Raw genomic sequence first — 20,197 nt, forward strand, 5'->3', positions numbered from 1 at the left:
ACTTACCCTGTCTCAGGGACTGTAGGAAACAATTACACACATAAGCCCTTTTCAGTGACGATTTGCCATAAAGAAAATTCACGCACGCTCTCGAGACATCTTTAAGGAGTACTAAATATAGCGCAGATGTTAACACGCTAAGAAAACACCCAAGAGTTTAAAACATGTGGATGGATGCCAAGCGTGATCAGGATTTCTACAACAATAAACGAACCTCATTATCTGCCCCCAATGCACAAAGTTTTGATGGCATCTATTATTTAATGTTATGGTCAAATAAAAGGAGTGCGACCCCTTGAATCATCTGCAATAATGCCTCTTTCTCCTCCTGAGATAGCATCATCTCACTTGTGATGAAGAAGCCGACATGACCTCTGCCCACCAGGCCTTTGCAAGCTACCCTCATGCGGGCACCACCTTGCTACCATGAATGGTCTTCCCAGAAGCCGCTCTTTGAAACCTTAACATCTGTTGTACTCAATACTGGTATCGAAAACATCAAAAGCTTTGGACTCAAAACTGGTAGACGATAAAGCAAGATGGGAAAAAAAAGCACTGTTCTTGGGTAAATTGGAGAACTGATAGTCCAAGCATGGAACAATTAGTAAGTTCCCGAACTATCCTATGAATAATTCCCAATGCTGCATGACTAATTTGTCACGTACGCACAAAGCCTTTCTCCTTTGTTACACTTTTAATCAAAAGAAAAATGTTTAACTGAGCTAAGGCCAATCGTCATCTTCCTAAAGTCAAAATAACTATTAATAGCTGCCAGAGAATCATCATGGTAGCCCTTATTCGGCACACGGCAACTCACGTTTGCGGTGTGAAGAGAAAACAATTCGGGATGGTGATCACTGTCATTTGCTCTCCCCAGGCTGCACACCCATGGATTCCTGAAAACACCAGACACTTGCAAACCTCTCTGCTTAAACGTACACCCTCCCCCAGAATGCACCTTCCACACAACCCCCACCCAATTCTCTCCCTGCAAAATCCTGCATCTCTTTATTGAGGCCTTTTGGAAACTCCCAGCCCTGGAGAAACTCCCCCGCTACTCCAGGCAGACCAGCTCCCACCTCGACGTCCCACTGAACTCCATCCATAAGACTGGACTAACACCTACCCACATTAGATTAGACTCACTTCTCCAGCCCAGCTCCCCCACTGGCCCATAAATCATGGGAAAACAGCCCATCCTATTTTTTTCTGTATCTCTAGGGCCCAGATCTGGCATTCACTAATTGTATTTATTCAAACTGGTAACAGTGATGAGACATTTCGCACGCTCGGTGGCATCTGCCTGCCTCACAGGTGCAAACTGAGCGGGTACCCTGAGCCGGGCACCAGCCGAGGTGAGCAAGGGAATTAGTGCATGGGGTGGCAGCAGCTGGAGATAGAGAACAATCGGGGTATCCGTTCGCCTCTTCCACGCCCGTCAGGGAATCCATACATCCTGGCCTGCACATCTCCTTTATCCTCGAAAGAAGGTCATGTTTTCAGTAAAATGTAGATATCTTATGACTGATACTTAACAAACATCTAATCTCTCCTTCTCCACAGGTGACACAATGGATGAGCTTAAAGGGGGGAATGTAACCCGACCGACCATATTTTAAATTTCCCAATAGCGAAGACTATTTGTTAGATGTCTGGCTCCCCTAGAAAGCGTAGAAAAAACCCTTTCCTTGAGAGTGATACAATAAATGCTTATAGACTTGACTCACCATCTTTGTGTATAATACATGAACAACTTTCACCAGATGCAGAAAGAGTTTTCACTCGCTACCAGTAAGAACTAGGAAAGCATCGGGGCGCCTGGGTGGCTCAGTTGGTTAAGCCACTTGCCTTCGGCTCAGGTCATGATCCCGGAGCCCCGGGACCGAGTCCCGCATCGGGCTCCCTGCTCGGCGGGGAGTCTGCTTCTCCCTCTGACACTCCCCCCGTCTCATGTGCTTTCTCTCTCTCTCATTCTCTCTCTCTCAAATAAAAATCTTAAAAAAAAAAAAAAAGAACTAGGAAAGCATCTAACAGTCTTGTATATACTTCTGTGTTCCCCAACAGCCTTGAAAGAAAGCTATTTGGTATAACAGATCCAAATAGCCCTAATGTACTCTGTCTTCAAGTTCTAAGTTCCCAGTCAAGACAATGCGGTTAAATACGTGAAATGATTAATGACAGTGGAACAGTAAAGACCAATGGTTCCATATTACAAATGTTACTATTAATAATCATAATTGCTGTCACTTCTGCTTTAACCAAACTAACATAAAATATTCACAGACTTTAAAAAGCTTAGCTACTTTATTCACAGAAGGCAGAAAGTACTTAGGAGGACAATTAAAATTCAACTGTTAGACATTCCTATTAGATAGGAATGCATACCCCGAAGACAACGTACAAATGAAATGTTACATTACAGAACAAAAAAAAAGCCTTTGAATTCTACAAAAGGTAGAATTTCATTTCCTTCAAGTTTGAACAGATCTGTAGGTTTAATCTTGGCAAGTCCAGTCTGAATAAAATTAAAGAAAACTCCCCATGACCGTATGTCAGAGATTAGATAGGCCCGCGGCCCGATGTGCACACACATTTTTCCAGTCAGTCATCCGTCAGGCTGGACCTCCTGCTGAAAAGGAAACCAAAGGCTCATCACTGCCCTGCCCTGCTGAGACTTCCCTGCTTGAGAAAAGATGGATTCTAATACCTTGCACCCAAGTTCCAAGATTAAAATAAGAATCACTCGTTGTTTTGTTGATATTTTTTACCTTAATCTTGGTTTCCAAAAAATTACAGAATGTGTATAAATGAATAAGGACAAATAATTTGGCTGGGTTTTAGACAGCATTAGAATATATTGTTCAGGGCACCTGAGTGGGTCAGTTGGTTAAGCGACTGCCTTCGGCTCAGGTCATGATCCTGAAGTCCCGGGATCGAGTCCCGCATCGGGCTCCCTGCTCAGTGGGGACTCTGCTTCTCCCTCTGACCCTCTCTCCTCTCATGCTCTCTCTCTCACTCTCTCTCTCTCAAATAAATAAAATATTAAAAAAAAAGAATATATTGTTCAGCACAGTAAAATATATTTGAAATCTGATGAACCAGAAATGTGGTTTCAACTGAGTATTTTGTGAATTTTTCTTAAAAGATCAAATTTGTAGACTAAACATAATAATAAAATCTTGCAGCAGAAAAAAAAAAAAAGAATCACTGGTTGTTATTTAAAACCACAACCCCCACCACCCTGCTTACTGATCTGACCAGGCTGGACTGCACAAAATAAAACAGAAAATAAAAACATTTGCTTCTCCTGCCAGAAACTGCCTGGGGCAGAATTCTGAGATTCATCTTTGTAGACCTCAAGCTCTCCTTTCCCTCTTCTGTTCCATCTGGAACTCTCAAGCTGTCCCTGATAGCACAGACCAATCGTTTATCTAGAAAAGGCCAGGGAGTAAACACTTGGGACTAGAGAGCCTGCCCACGTCTGTCACTGCTCCGTGACAGACAAGGCAGCCACAGACAACACCTGAGCGAACAAACATGGCTGAGGGCTGATAAAGCTCCACTGAGGGGCACTGACATTTAAAGTTCATGCAGTTTTCATGTGCCACAAAGTTTATTTTTCCCAACCACTTAAAATGTAAAACCTACTCACAGGGCATTTAAGAAAAAAAAGACACCGACACTCATAAGGTGGGCCTGACCTGGCGCCCAGATCAGTCTAGCACCCCTGCTTTAAAGAGTCCACACACATCGGTCCTCTCCCCACTCCCCCCAAAAATGACACGGTTCCCTCTTTCCCACTGTCCTCACTACAGTCAAAATTCACCTCTCGTCAGAATCGAGTCGCAAATGCACGACGCCAAGTGAAAGAAGCCAAGAAAAAGTGAAACTGGCACACAAGGTGGAAAATTAAACCATTGGCTGGACTGTCCAGGAACAGCACTGCAGTCAAGGCAACCTGACGAGTGACAGCAGGGCCACGGGATCTGTGGGGGGCTGGGCCACTCTGGTGCCGCAGCAACCACTAGGCCATTATGGGGAAAATAGAACTGAACCCTCACCTATATAACCAGACAGAGAAAGGAACTCCAGATGCACCTAGGAATACATGCTAGCCAACACTATAAAGCTCTGGAAGAAAACGTATGGAGAATGTCTTTATATTTTCAGGCGGAGAAAGATTTTGTACATAAGGCCTCATTAAGAACCTTATTCAGAAAAGTGGTCTTTGAGCACAGAACCAGAGACAGGAGGGAAACGCCAGGCCCTTTCCCGAGAGATGTGGATGGAAGGCGAAGGCGTATCTGGTGCATCACAGGGAAGACGGAGGGCTCGTGGAGAGGCAGCCCGACGAGGGAATGGAAAGGTAACCTGAGTCAGAGGCAAGATGGAACCACACCACACGGGCCGGAAGGATTTCGGCTTGTATCCCGACAGGAAGCCACGGAGGGCTGTAGTGCCCTTGATTCTGAGGGACCCCTCTGGCTGCTCTGTGATGAACGGGCCACAGGGGAGGCAGAGCAGTTAGGACCCTGTTCTAGGAAAAGAATGGCAGCAGCAGAGTAAGCAGAGATCAGACTCTGGATATCTTCTCAAGATAGAGCCGACGAGATCTGATGACAAAATTGTCATGAGGGCCATCTGAGAAAGGGGATCCAGGGAGGACTCCAGAACTGTGGCCTGAGGAACATCACAAAAGATGTCCGTGCAGCTCGCTGAAAGGGAGAAGGCTGCCTGGAGGTATCCAGGGGGTGGGGGGCTCTGCAGGCTGGACCGGTGAGGCTGGAGGTGCTTTTCAGAAACGATGAACCATGCAGGAGGCAAGGGGAATCCACAAGTCTGGAGTTCAGAAGGAAAGCTCAGCCTGGGCAAAATGTTACAGCCACCAGCAGATGGAGAGTACTGAAGCACGAGACTGGACGAGGTCACTCGGGAGTGAAGTAAGCACAGGGAGGAAAAAGAGGTCTGAGGACCGAGCCAGGGAGGAGCAGCCAACAAGGGAGGCGATTCAGAAGAGGGTGGTGGCATGCAGGGCGGGCAAAAGGGTTTCAAGGATAAAGATGTGAGCAACTCCATCAAATACAGCTGGTAGGTTAGGGGAGCGAAGAACTGAAGAGGAACACCGCTGGTTAGCAACATGGAATGGGGTTCAAGAGAAATGAGAAACTGAGGTAGGTAAATATAAATCACTCTTTGCAGGAGTTCCATTATAAAGGGGAGCAGAAAAATGGGATCACAGCTCAAGGAAAGAGAATTTTCTCACAATGGGAAAAATTACAGATGTATAATCGGATGAAAATAATCCAACAGAAAGAGTAAAACTGATGATTTAAGAAGGGGGGGTAGAATTATTGGAGCAATGCATGCAAAAGGGAGGGAAGTAGAGTGTGCAGGTCCGAGGGTGGTGGCATTCAGAGCAGGGTCGTTCACCCACAGCCCCAGAAGGGAAGGCAGGTGATGGGCAGGATACAGGTGGCTGGGGAGGGAGGGTGATGGGGAGTCCTGGAAATTACCTTCTGGTTGCTTCCTTCTTCTCAGTGAAATAGGAAGCCAGGAGTGAGGATGAGGGAGAGACAACGGAAAGTTAAGGAAAGCGAAAGGTGTGACCTGGTTGACCAGGACAGCAGGAGACCGAACGGACTAGGGAGAGACAGGAGGACTGCCAGGCAGCACTAAGGCAGGCTCGTGACCAATCTAAACACAGACCCATCAGCACCATTCCACAGGGATCGTCAACTTCCTGCGAGACCAGTGAGCATGGCTGTAGGCTTTTCTCCAGCCTTGCTCAGTCACCTGGGTGCAGGCACAGAGGACATAGCAAGCTGGCTTTAACCAGAGCTGCAGTTGTCCCAGGGAAGCCTGAGGCAAAGTTAAGAGAAGAGACAAGGTAACCAAGGGTGGATAAACAAGCCAATGCTTTTATTACCGATCCGTCAATCTAACGTGGGTCAAGAAAGAAAATGTGAACCTGAGGAACAGAAGGAACAGGAAATAGAAGTAGTAGAACAGGGGCACCTGGCTGGCTCGGTCGGTAGAGCACGGGACTCTTAATCTCAAGGTTGTGAGTTCAAGCCCCACGTTGGGCGTGGAGCCTACTTAAAATTTCAATAGAAACAGCGAAAAAGTAGTAGCATCAACAGACTGTAGGCCCTGGTCGGACTGAAGACCCTTGGAGGAGGTGACCTAGAGAAGATCAAACAGGTGGCCAGAGTGGGACCCCTGAACTGAGATTGTGGCAGGAAGGCAGCTCTAGTTAATGATAAGGCCTGGGTGGTGCTGGCAGTCTGTGGTTTGGCAGGGTGGTGCTCAAGCTCATTGACAGAAAGTCAAGGAACAAAAAGGCCAGAGTAACAGAACGGTGATCTATGTGAATACTGAAATTACCAAGATTTAAGACAGGACAAGCAGTGCAGAGTTAACAGTGACCTAGGGTTCACTCTTCAAGGAACGAGGTGAAGTGACCCAGGGAATTCTAGTGGCGAAAGTGGCCACACATGGGGTACACACTGACAGCGTGAGATGGAAAGCTGCAAGGGTTCCAGAGGAGAAGATCTGAAAGCAGCCAGGACCATCAAGGAGAATGCCTAGCACACCTTCAAGCCCAGGGTACGCTAGAGAGAGAAAACAGCCTCCCACTTGGAAGACCTTCTGGAAAGGCATCCCCCTCAGAGGCAAGCCGTATTTCACTTTGATCAAGAAGATCAATGTTCAGAGAAGAAAATGAGGACGCACAGAATTTTGTGGAGGGCAAACACGAAGGGCTTTCAGAGCTGAGGAGTCAGAAAAGGGTTCATACAAAGCCTTAAGGGAATCGGGGAGTAAGAGAAAACCTCGTTCACCATATAAATGAGAAAATCAGCTTGTGAATTTCCACCAACACGCCTGTCGAGATTTTATTTTCAGGGGCACTGAAACCACAAGTCACTCTGGGGAGAATGGATGTCTTTGCGCTACTGAGGTTTTCCATCATGTAATAATGGTATATCTTACCATTTGTCTTCTTTAATGTCCTTTGATAAAGCTGTAAATACTCCAGGACGATGACAACCACGAACACTTAAATCATGCTTATTGTGTGCCAGGCACTTCCCTGAGCCCGACACACGCCAACAGCTCGGGGCCTGCAACAAGAGCCTCACTGGCTCACACACGGGCTCCTGAGCTCGGACATGACTCGTCCAGGCCTGTGGCGGGCAGAGAGGTTGACTCAGCGCAGGTGGGCCCAGGGTTCCTGGGCCTCTGCGTGAGTCTCCTTGCCCAAGGTCCAGGGACCACTACAAAAGACTGGAAGAATGAGGAGCTGAGAAATCCTACTCTGAGGGCACTGGTGGTCACAGCCCCGGCCTTATTTACTTTGACTTGCTGGCTCCAACGTTTTCCTGTCTGTTTTGTCCATTTAAGATAATTGAATGTGAGGGTGGCTCCCCCTGACCACATCTGTATTTTGAAGTTGAGTCAGAACACCTTACCAAATCGTTCCATGTGGTCCTCCAGCTCATGGCCTCGGTAAAAATAAAGGAAACTGTCATCCTACTCTGCAAAGTGCTTTTTACAGCGTCACTTAATTGATGTTCTCTCTCAACAAAGCTGATCTGAATCATGGTTGAGTCAAGATGCCATATGGTGACCTTAGCGAAGCTGACGACGCGTGTGGGTTTTTTTGGGTTTTTCGTTTTGTTTCATTTTTTTGTTTTCGGTGCAGCCAAAGATTCTTGCTGGCCAGAGGCTCAGTAATGTTTGGGGAAAACCTATGTGAGTATGTGTACATACAGGCGGATAGGTTGTTTTTGCGTTCTATAGTATGATGACCTCTAACGTGCTCATTCTATTCCCTTTGTGAAAGTTTGTCAACGTAGTTATACAAACAATTAGGAATACCGAGGCATTTTTTTTTAACCTTTGAAATCATAGTCCTCTGTCATATTTGGCATTTTTTCTATGCCTTCCTTGCTAGAGTCTTTTGTCTACACTCTTTATATCTAATGACTCAAGAAAATTAAATATTCAAGAAATAATAAAAACCCCATCAAGTGCTCTTTCTGTGCTAGCGCTTCAAGCAGGTACTGAGAATACAGAGGTAAATAAGGAGATGCCTGTCCTCAGGCTGCTCTCATCCCACTGGGGCCGGCAGGTGACTGATTACAACATTCTGAGAAGCTCTTTCAAACAGGGAAGCACAGACTGCCACAGGGAAAACAGGGCAGGAGGCAGGCGTTCAGTAGGAGGTGAAATGGTAATTAAATCTTGAAGGGAAAATTAGGTGTGTGTATGTGCAGAGGAATGAAGGCATAAGACATTCATACTTACAGACTCAGTATTCTAGCATCTGAGCTCTTGCTATGTTAAGTGCTGACTACAGCTCTTTACGCTGATCAGCTACCACCGCAGTTCTAAACGCTGGCACATGTGAAGTGATCAAATAAAAGTAAACCAAACTAAAAGCTTTGAAGTAACCAGAGTAATCATTACTGACTGGCTCTCGGACAGTGCTCAGAAGGGGTGTTCTCATCACAGCCACTGGGTCCGCATCGCGCTATGCAGTTCGACATGTACTGAGCACCCAAAATGGACCAGGAGCTGCGTCAGAGATGCCTGTCACACCTGATACATCTCCCCTCCATTCCAAACAATGTAATCACCGTTCTTTATAAAATATATAAATACAAAGCCCAGCTTTAAAACAAGACATGTATGTCCATACTCAAAAACTGAATGGAAACGCTCGGCTACAAACAGGTCTAAAACCAAGGAGTGAAGCATGCTCAGGACAGGCAGAAGCCCCCTACACCGTGTGGCAATCAGGGCCAACATGCGAAAGTCAGCGCTAGGACGGGCCTCCCCTGCTTTTGGAGAAAGAAGAGTGCAGTAGGAATTACCAAAACTCCCAAGGCCATCCAAATATCCGTCAGTAAGTAAAAGGGTAAATTGCAATGTATTCCTGTGCTGGCATACTTTACAACGGCTGCAGTTAACGATCTAGCTCTCCATGCGTGAAAACTGGCAGCATTCAAAAACATAATGTAAACATGACACGCAAACTGTAGTGTATCACTTACGAAGTCATGGGACTGGACAGTGAAACAAAGAGTCCTCCCACCACAGTGCCCCCCCTCCCGGTGATCATGCCCTGATGTGTGATCCCTCTCGTGACCATGACAATATGCAGTAAAAAGGGTAGGTCATTTCCAAGATTATAGAGATGCTCCAGCGTCCATCTTGAGCACACTCTCTTGGATCGCTGGCGTGAGCAGCCCTAGGGAAGGGTCCATGTCGCAAGGACTGAAGCCTCTGCCCAAAACCTGGCGAGAGCCTGGGATCGGGGCTCCCAGCCAGTCAGGCCTTCAGAGGCTGGGTGATTGGGTGGACAGCCTGACCGCGACCTCAGGAAACACACTCAGCCAGGTCCACCCAGCCAAGCAATTCCTGAGCCTCACAAACTGTGTGAAAAAATGTGTGGTTTCAAGCTGTTACCTTGCGGGGTAATTTGTTCTCATCTGGAGGACATTAAGAGTATCAGTAACATTTTGGACTTTGAGAGAACAAGACAAAACTTTAACGTTTGTTGATTTTGCAAGTGAAATGCATGGCTACTTGTTAGATCATCTGTTCTATCATCTTCCATAAAGGCATGGACATCATTACGTATTTGTGGTTTTGATTTGTCAAAAGTTTAAACCAACAAAACGCTAGGATGAAAATAATGAAAAGCTTCAATTTCCTTCTCCAAAGAGTACACAAGTATGGTTGTTCTAAATGTCAGTTCCTAAAGCAGTCACTCCATGCAAACTCATCTAAATTTCCTCTGCCTAAGTCACAACACTGTTACTTTCAAGTACTTGCTTTTTTTTACTGGAAGTTCTTATAGCTTCTTAAAATTATTTAATATTGCTACAATACCTTTCTACCAAGGAATTACCATTGTGGCATGAACTTACTGCCCACATCTTGGATCTGAAAAACCATTATTCTTCCATTGAGTTTCTTGTTCTCAGACCTATTTCTTATTCCAAAGTTTCAGAGGCAGTTCCAAAAGCCTATTAAAACAAGAATCTGACCATGGAAATGAGATGAAATTAAAGACTCTACAAGCATGACTTTAAAATACACAAAATTCTAAAGAGCTACCACACATTTCTTTTCACTTTGCACCCTGACTAGAGCCTGCAATGTCCGAGTCTGCTGGGCACTGGCTTCGTACCAGGCACCGTTCTGGACTCTCTACACACAGCACACTCTTAATATCTACATCAATCAACCCTACAAGGCAGGCATTATAATACCCATTTTCTTTTGAGGACTGGTGAGAAGGGTCATAACTTACAGGCAGAAAATTTGAGATACAATTTTACATACAGTGAAATACACAAATCACGTTAGTTTAATGAGCTGTGACAAATGCATGCCCCCAGGCAACCAATACCCCCACCTACATAAAGCACATTTCCTTTGCTCCAGAAAATTCCCTCGTGTTCCTTTCCAGTCAATCCCCATCCTCTTTTGACAATCATTGTTCAGATCTGTATAACTTCATAAACATAGAATTACAGGGGCGCCTGGGTGGCTCAGTTGGTTAAGCGACTGCCTTCAGCTCAGGTCATGATCCTGGAGTCCTGGGATCGAGTCCCACAGGGAGCCTGCTTCTCCCTCTGACCCTCTTCCCTCTCGTGCTCTCTGTCTCTCATTCTCTCTCTCTCAAATAAATAAATAAAATCTTTAAAAAAAAAAAAAACATAAAATTACATACTGCCCATGTGTCTGGCTTCTTTCACTCAGTACGTCCCCGAGACCCATCCATACTGTTTGTTGGTGGTCCATTCATTTAAATTACCAAGTAGTTTTAGGCATTCCCCACTGATGGACATCTGAGGTGTTTCCAGTGTCTGGCTGTTATCAATGCAGCTACTACAAGGATTTTTTTTTTTTTTATGTCTTTTGTGGATATATGTTCTTGTTTCTCTTAGGTAAATACCTAGAGTCATAGGCAGGTATATGATAAACTTTACAAAGAACTCCCAAAATGTTTCCCAAGGCAGGTGTACCATTTACACTCCCCCCAGCAATTTATGAGAGTTCCAGTTGTTCCACATCCTCGCCAAAATTTGGTTCTGTCAGTCATTTTAATTTTAGCCATTCCAATGGGTATGCAAAGGTATCTCATTATGGTTTTGTTTATAAAAGCTTTATCGGGGCGCCTGGGTGGCTCAGTCGTTAAGCGTCTGCCTTCGGCTCAGGTCATGGTCCCAGGGTCCTGGGATCGAGCCCCGCATCGGGCTCCCTGCTCGGCGGGAAGCCTGCTTCTCCCTCCCCCACTCCCCCTGCTTGTGTTCCCTCTCTCGCTGTCTCTCTGTCAAATAAATTAGTAAAATATTAAAAAAAAAAAAAAGCTTTATTGAGGGGCGCCTGGGGGCACAGCTGGTTAAGCATCTGACACTTGGATTTCAGCTCAGGTCATGATCTCAAGGTTATGGGATTAAGCCCCACGTCAGGCTCCACACCAGACTTTCTCCCCCTGCCCCCTCTCAAAAATTAATTTTAAAATTAAAAAAGTAAAAGCTTGAGATATAATTTACATAGTATACAATTCACCCATTTCAAATGTGTAATTTGATGGATTTTTGTATACTGTATTATTTTTTTTTTATTGTGGTAAAATATAATACGGTAGTCCCCGTGCCCTTATCCACAACTTCACCTTCCACAGTTTCAGTTGTCCCGCAGTCAACCACAGTCCAGAAGCGGATGCCCGCTTTCTGATGCACCATCAGGTCAACAGCAGCCTAACGCTACGCCACAACGCCTGCGTCATTCACCTCACTTCACGCGGCCAGGTAGGTGCTGTATCTCGTCATCACAAGAAGGGTGAATACAGCACAGAGAGAGATTCTGAGAGACCACATTCACAAAACTTTTATGACAGTATGCTATTATTGTTCTATTTTATTATTTGTTATTGCTGTTAATCTCTTACTGTGCCTAATTTAGAAATCAAATGTTATCACAGACAGTATGGATAGAAAAAAACATAGTATATATAGGATTCAGTACTACCTACGGTTTCAGGTACCCACTGAGTAGTCTTGGAACATGTCCCCCAAGAATAAGGTGGGGGGAAACTACTGTGTATCTAACATAAATTTTGCCATTTTGACCATTTTTAAGGGTAAAATTCAGTGGATTGAATTACGTTCACATTGTTGTGCAACCACCACCAGGATCTAAGGCCGAAACTTTTTGAATATCCCAAACAGAAACTCCACAGCCATTAAGCATTAACTCCTCCCCAACCCCAGGCACTGGTAACCTCTAATGTGCTATCTCCAATTTGCCTAACTCTAGGTACTTTATGAAAGTGGGATCATATATTTGTCCTTTTACGTCTAGCTTCCTCCACTGAGCATGCTTTCAAGGCTCATCCATACCGTAGCACGGACCAACACTTCATTCCTTTTTACTGCTCAATAATGTTTCAATGTATGGATAGACCACATTTTGTGTATCCATTCATCTGCTGAAGGACACTTGGGCTGTTTCCATCTTTTGGCCACTGTGAGTTATGCACACCACTATCTGCGGGAACCTCCGCTCTCAGTTGTGCCTGTGATACATGCCCACGAGGGGCACTGCGGAGTCACATGAGCCTTCTGAGGAGCCACCAAACTCTCTTCCGGAGCAGCTACACCATTCACCTTTCCCACGAAGAATGTCCAAGCGTTCCAATTTCTCCACGTCCTCACCAACACTTAATTTCCTTTTTTTGCTGTTACAGCTATCCTAAAGAATGTAAAGTGGTATCTCATTTTAATTTCCATTTCCTTAACGACTAATAACACTGAGCACTTTGTGTTTGTTGGACACTTACGTACTGTATCTTCATAGAGTTTTTTCACCCAATTTTTTAATTAGCTTCGTCTTTTTACTATTGCGTTGTAGGAGCACTTTGTATATTCTAAAACACGTCCTTTGTCAAGTATATGAATTGCAAGTATTTTCTGTTTATGGCCTGCCTTTTCATTTTCTTAATGGTGTCTAGAGATGAGTGTAAGTTTTTAATTCTGACAAAGTCTAATTTGATAAAGTCAATTTCTTCTTGCATGGTGTTATCTGTGTGCTGGATAAGGAATGTTTACCTACACTCCAGGTCACAAAGACATTCTCTCATGTTTTCTTCCCAACACTTTATAGTTTCAGCTTTTATGTTGAGGTGTTTTTTGTGGATGGTGCAGTATGTGGGCCAAAGGTCATTTTATTCCTATTAGATATCAAGTTGTTCCACCATCACTATTAGAAGAAATAGTTTTTAGATTGATTCTGGTTTTGAGTTTGCAGATATTCATCAAAGGGAAGATATCTAGAAATGGCCTCAATTTTTCATATACAACATTCAGTGTTCAATAAAAGAGACAGGACCAAATCACTGAATACAAGAAAAACTGACAATAGAAAGTTATCAGGCACATTTTTTTTGGTTGCTTTTAAGCAGGCCCCACACGGGGGGTGTGGAGTGTGGAGCCCAACGTGGGGCTTGAACTAGCAATGAGATCAAGATCTGACCTGAAACCAAGATGCTTAACCGACTGAGCCACCCAGGCGCCCCCTCAGGCACATTCTTTCAAATAACTATAATTAATCAACTATAATTAATATGTTCAAGAAGTGGGCGCCTGGGTGGCTCAGTTGGTTAAGCAACTGCCTTCGGCTCAGGTCATGATCCTGGAGTCCTGGGATCGAGTCCCGCATCGGGCTCCCTGCTCAGCGGGGAGCCTGCTTCTCCCTCTAACCCTTCCCCCTCTCATGTGCGCTCTCTCTCATTCTCACTCTCTCAAAATAAATGGATAAATCTTTAAAAAAAAAATATGTTCAAGAAGTAATGAATCTTTTTTCTGCAATATGACAACTCAAAAACACAGTATCTGAAACTAAGAACACAGCAGAAGAGAGGATCAGAAAACTAGAGGGCAGATTAGTAGCAAATTTTCAAACAGAAACTCTGAGAAGGGACAATAGAGAAAGGAGCCTGTGATACATATAAATTATAGTGATGAGGCCCCAGGGTGGCTCGGTCAGTTAAGCATCCAACTCTTGGTTTCAGCTCAGGTCACGATCTCGGGTTGTGAGATCGAGCCCCGAGACAGGCTCTGTGCTCAGCAGGGAGTCTACTTGAAGATTCTCTCCCTCTGTCCCTCTCCGTGTGCACACGGATGCTCTCTCTCACCCTCACGAATAAATAAATCTTTTATATATATATATATATATATATATATATAGTGAAAGGTATAACATGTGTAAGTGGAGTCCTAGAAGGAAAGGCAAGAATGGGGAAGAAGCAACATTTGAAGAAATACCAGCTGACACACTGATGAAAAAATTCAAATTCAAGAAGCATTATCCAACAGAATAATTCAAACAAAAGCCAAACATCTCTACCCTCCTGGGCCTCCTATTCTGGAAGGAGGCAGAGAATCAGTAAAAATCACTACGAAATAATACAAAGTATGTTACAATAAGTGCTCTCTTTAAAACAAAGGAAACAGTTTATATGGCAAAGGGGTTCAGAAGGATGGAGGGAAACAGCTGTACTATCCGATGGGATGTACAAAACCTGGAAGAAAGTAAACAGAAAAACAATTTTATTTTATTTTTTTGAGAGAGAGAGACAGACAGAGATAGAGACAGAGCACAAGCAGGGAGGAGAGGGAGAAGCAGGCTCCCCGCCAGGCAGGGAGCCCGATGCGGGACTTGATTCCAGGACCCTGGGACCACGACCTGAGCCAAGGCAGATGCCCAACCAACCGAGCCACCCAGGCACCCCCAGAAAAACAATTTTAACTTAACACAGATTAAAGAGGAAAAATAAGCCATCCTAACAAAAGCTAAAAAAATATATATGTACACATACATACATACACATATGCCTCTACAGACATATATATTTTACATGAGGTTGGAAGAAAAGACCAAGCATGCACAATGAGTAATAAGCAATACACAAATACCAGCAATTCCACAAAAATTTGTCAAGCACCTCTAATTATCAGACTCCATGCTAGATGCTAGAGATACAGTGAATGTGATATGCTCACTTCATTCAAAAAGCTTATCAAATGGGGGCACCTGGGTGGCTCAGTCAGTTAAAATCTGTCTTCAGCTCAGGTCATGATCTAAGGGTCCTGGGATCGAGTCCCAAATCAGGCTCCCTGCTCAGCGGGGAGTCTGCTTCTCCCTCTGCCTCTCCTCCCCGCTTGTGCTCCCCCTCTCAGATAAATAAATAAAATCTTAAAAAAAAAAAAAAGCTTTATCAAATGGAAGAACAATGACGTATCAGTTTAAGTTTGAGAATTTAGAGAAAGTAGTATCCAAATGTTACATTACTTCAGGAATGCTCAAGAACCAGAACATAATCTTCTCCACAGAAAAAAAGAGCGAGCAGCACTACCCATAGAACTTTCTACAAAGATGAAAACATTCCACATCTGCAGTGATTAAAGGGCAGCCACTAACCACATGTGGTTACCAAGTACTTGAAATGTGGCTAGTGCAAGTAAGGAACACAATTATTCATTTTACTTATTTCTAATTAATTTAAATTGCCACATACAGCTAATGGCTACTTAATGGACAGTGGAGGTATAGAGTAAGACAACAAATTTCATTCAACTCTACATGTTAACCTGGGGATCTGCCTACATCACAGAGAGAGATGATGTAGAGATACACCAGGAAGGTAACTAAAGGGTTGGAAAACCTCCAGCAAAAAACCCAAAATAGAATTTTTAATGTACTTATATCTTACTTTGTTTCAGAAAGAATTTATTTTTTTTTAATTTTTTTTTTTTAAAGATTTTATTCACTCGACAGAGAGACAGCGAGAGCAGGAACACAAGCAGGGGGAGTGGGAGAGGGAGAAGCAGGCCCCCCGCAGAGCAGGGAGCCCGATGCGGGGCTCGATCCCAGGACCCTGGGACCAGGACCTGAGCCGAAGGCAGATGCTTAAGGACTGAGCCATGACTTGCAAAGACTCCCAGCACAGCAAGAAAAATCACTTGTTAAATGTTAAAAATGCAGGTATGTACATTAAACAAAAGGTATGAAACAAATGTAGTAAGAAACAGAATTACCTTCCACAGAGAATAGTTGAGTATTATTTTTCTTTAAAAGATTTATTTATTTCAGAGAGAGTGGACATGAGCACCAGCAGGAGGGGCAGAGAGGGAGAGGGAGAATCTCAAGCGGACTCCTCGGCTGAGCACAGAGTCCAACACAGGGCTCAATCTCACAATGAGATCATGAAGAGCTGAAACCAAGAGTCAGAGGCTTAACTGACGGCACCACCCAGTATCTTAATACTGGTATTTTATGACTCTAAGCAATTTTTTATGGATTTTTGTGATTAAGATACTATTCAAAAAGTGGGTTATGGAATCCAGAGCATGAAGAATTTAGATCAGTATATCAATGATCTATTGCAATATAACAAATTACCCCAAAACATAGCTGTTTAAAACGATAACACTTATGGTCTTGCGCAGGTCTGAGGGTGAGGAATCTGGGAGTGGCTGCTTGGGGTGGTTCTGGCTTAGGGTCTCGTGAGGTTGCACAGAGGGGTGAAAGTTTCCCCTGGACAAAGAGCATCCACTTCCAAGATGGTTCATCACATTCCTCACCACACAGGTCTCTCTGCACAGATACTTGAGTGTCCTCATGACATGGCAGCTGACTCTGTCAGTGATTCAAGAGGGAGCAAAGCGGGAGCGGCACTGCCGTTTATGACCTAGTCTCAGAAGTCAACTCCCGCCGTAATTATTATAATAAAAGCAAGTTACTAAATTCAGCCCACAAAGGAGAGAGGAATTAACCTCCTCCTCTTGAAGGATGGAGTATCAAAGAATTTGTGGAACATCAAAAACCATTATAATGGGATATGAGTATCTGTTCACTTTGGGGTGCTAGAAATTGTAATGAGAGTCTGGGATCCCTTTCCCTGGAAACCTAAAAATTAGAATAAATTATAACTTTTGAAACAGCTGCAACTGCTTTCTAAAAAGCAAGAGATTAAACACAATTGGGTTCTCGGTCACTTACAACCCAACCACTTTTTAACTGCTGGTATTAAATAAATGGCATGAAACACCATGCTCTACATATGATGTTACAGATCCTCAAGATAATTCTGCAAAGTGAGCAGTTTCATCCCCATTTCCAAGATGAGAAGTCAGTCCAGAGAGATAAGTCACAAGTCCTGTCCAGGTCTACATGGTTCCCAAGTTTTTGTTCTTCCACCTCAGGATGCTTCTCTTACTCCAGCTACCACAGAAGCTAGTGTTTGTAATATCAAACATATGGGAAGTACCACAAAATATATTACTTCAGCCACGATTTTCATCTTTTGTTCCATCAATTACTTTGCTCAGTCTGTTTTTGTTCTGTCTGGTGTTTTCTACATGCCGCTCCGAGGCCTCATTTTGCTTCACTTTGCGTCCCATCCAGCACCTGGTACCTTGGCCCATCCTCCCTCTGGGTCCACCTGCATTGGAGAAGCAACTAGGAACTTGCTCTAAGACGCACAGAGAGGCAGTGACAGAACCAGAACCAACAGCCTGTCCTTACAAACCCTCATGGAGGGCTCTCTGCACCACCACACAATCCTGCCTCCCCATCCCAAGACCTGCACAGCAGTTCACCTCTCCCTGGTCTCCAAACTCTGCCTGGAACAAGGACACTGACCCAGAAAAGCTCAAGCCAAATGTGGAAAGCTTCATTTGCTCATTCTCCCCCAACAATCCAATTGGACCCTGATGCCTGTCCATCCAACCTTGTAAATATTTTTCAGTATTTACCCTATCCAACCCCATTAACAATGTCCTAGTTCAGGCAATTTTCTCTTTCGCTTGGGCTTCTGCGTCAGCTTAAGTCTCCTGCCTCTAGCCTCACCCTCCCTAATTTACCCCCCATATGGCAGTCAGAGAGTTCTTTCTAACGCCCAGAACTTGTCTTGCCACCCCCTAGAAAGAATCTTCAATGGTTCCCCTTCCACTCCCCTCACGACAGTCAAGAAGGGCCTTGTAAAATGGCTCAGGGTCTTGGATTTTTATCTCAAAGGTTATAAAGAAGGATCTGATGTTTGAGTGTCTCCTCTGTACCAGACACCTTACCTATGTTATTTCGTTTAATCCTCTCAGGAGCCCTGCAAAATCTGCATATGATCCTTTTGCATACACTGTTCTAATCAGCCCTCTCATCTGTAAGCTGTGCAGCCAAAATAATCTAAAGCCTTTCCTTGCTCACCGTCTACCCAACAGACCCACAAATTCCCTCTGTGCCACCACCTTCTTGTCTCGACCATTATAATTTGTTTACACAGCGATTCCCCTACCCTGCTTGAAAAAAGGGACCAATCATGCCACATTCACCTTTATACCCTCAGCCCCTAGCAAAGAACCTGTTTCAGAGTAGGTGCTCAGTATATGGCTGAAGGCTGATAAGCAACTAAAAGGGAGGTCCACCAAGGTATAGATGTGCTGAAGCATTAACTCAGTCGACAAATCTCCCAGGAGTATCTTACCCATTAACTATCTCCCCAAAAGCCCACATAGTACCCTGGGCTTTTACCACGCCTTCAAAAGCTCAATGCTTCTATTGTGATCTAAAGGAGCAGAAGTGCTCAGACCAAGCTGTCCCATTTAAAGATTAGAGGGCCTCTAGGGACTGATCATGTGGACCAACCCGCGTCTAGCTGTCCCAGCTTTCTGTGCTTTGTACACACCCCCCACGATAAAATTATCTGCCAGCTCCCCCCAGAACAGGACTTCCCAGCAAAGGACTTCACTTTTCAACTTCATCAGGCAGCACAAAGCCTGGAACATGGGGGACCGTCAAGGCATGTATCAAACGGTAAGAATGCCAGCTAACATTTACGTAAAGTGCTACGCACTAAGGATCCGATACGCATTATCTCATTTAATCCCTACGGCAATCCTCCCAGGGAAACGCTGTGCGACATTATTCCCACGTAAACAGATGAGGACACTGAGGCCCAGAGAAGACCAAAACACAGTAAAACAAGCACTGACTGAGAGCGTCACATACTTTGTATTTTCACATGCTTTATTTATTTCATTCAACCCTCTGTACAATCCCGCCATGAAGTTATAGATTATATTCCCATTTTAGACAAAAAGCAAAAAACAAAAGGCTTGGAGAAGTCGCCCAGTAACACACAGGCTGTAAGGCCAGGAACCAAGCAGGTCCGCCAGAGGCCGGGGCCCCCCTGCACTTGCCTATCTTGCCCCCACGCCGAAGGCAGTCGGAATTGAAGCGGCCCGCGCCCTCCGGCCCGGGGAGCCCCCACTCCCCACACTGCGCTGCCCCCAGCCCCGGAAGGCTGTCCCCACCGCGCAGCGACGGCGGTCCACGACGGCCGCCCCCCGGCTCCTCTGCGACGCGCCCGTCCCCGCCAGGACACGCCGCTGCGCGACTGCGGGCCACGCCAGGGCTCCGGGCCGGGGCCCACCGCGCGCGCTCGGCCAGCAAGCCGGGCGGCAGGCGGCACCGGGCTCGTCCGGAACGGTCCCCTTCCGGCGCCCGGCTCCGCACCTGTGCCGGCGGGTGGGGGGCAGAGGCCAGCCCCCTCCCCCAGGGCCCCTCGGGCCCACCGCGGAGGCCTCCGCCGCCCGCCGCCCGGGAGGAGGGGCGCCCGCTCCCCGCTCGCCCGCGCCGCCCGGCCGTTACCGGTTCCGCTGCTCTTTGAAGAGCGCCGTCAGCGCGCGGAGGGCCTCCAGGTCCTGGATGGGCGCGGGCACCATGACGCCGGACAGCCGGGCGGGCGGCGGCCTGGGCGCCGCCATCTTGCCGCTCGCAGCTCACCGAGCCGGGCGAAGACGAGGAGCAGGAGGAGCGGGGGCAGCGCAGGCGGGGGAGGAGCGCGCCCCGCAGCCTCTGGACAACGCCGCCGCCGCCGCCGCCGCGCCGCTGCAGCCCAGACCCGGAGGGAGAGCGCGAGGACGGGCCTCCAGGCTTCCCCCGGGCCGCAACAGGGACGACGCCGAGCGGGGAGGGGGCGCGAGCGGAAGTCCCGCCTGAGGGGAGGGGGCGCGAGCGGAAGTTCGGGGGGAGGGCGGGGGAGGGGCGACAGGAGGGCGTCGGGTCTGAGAGGAGGAGCCGGGGACCCGGGCTCACCCTGGGGGGGAGAGGCGGGTGGGGG

At 46.0% G+C, this 20,197-nt stretch overlaps 1 protein-coding gene across 1 annotated transcript in view; it reads right to left on the reverse strand.

Annotated features, from left to right (window-relative positions):
* The window catches only part of ATXN10 (ataxin 10), a 162,221-nt gene extending 142,166 nt beyond the window's left edge, over window positions 1-20,055 (reverse strand). Inside the window, exon 1 of the mRNA XM_027592736.2 lies at window positions 19,726-20,055. Coding sequence (XP_027448537.2) covers window positions 19,726-19,841 — 116 coding nt within the window. The 5' untranslated portion in view covers window positions 19,842-20,055. The remainder of the gene's footprint in view (window positions 1-19,725) is intronic.
* Window positions 20,056-20,197: the final 142 nt, after the last annotated feature.

This window comes from Zalophus californianus, chromosome 9, assembly GCF_009762305.2.
Source record: "Zalophus californianus isolate mZalCal1 chromosome 9, mZalCal1.pri.v2, whole genome shotgun sequence".
Classification (NCBI taxonomy): domain Eukaryota; kingdom Metazoa; phylum Chordata; class Mammalia; order Carnivora; family Otariidae; genus Zalophus; species Zalophus californianus.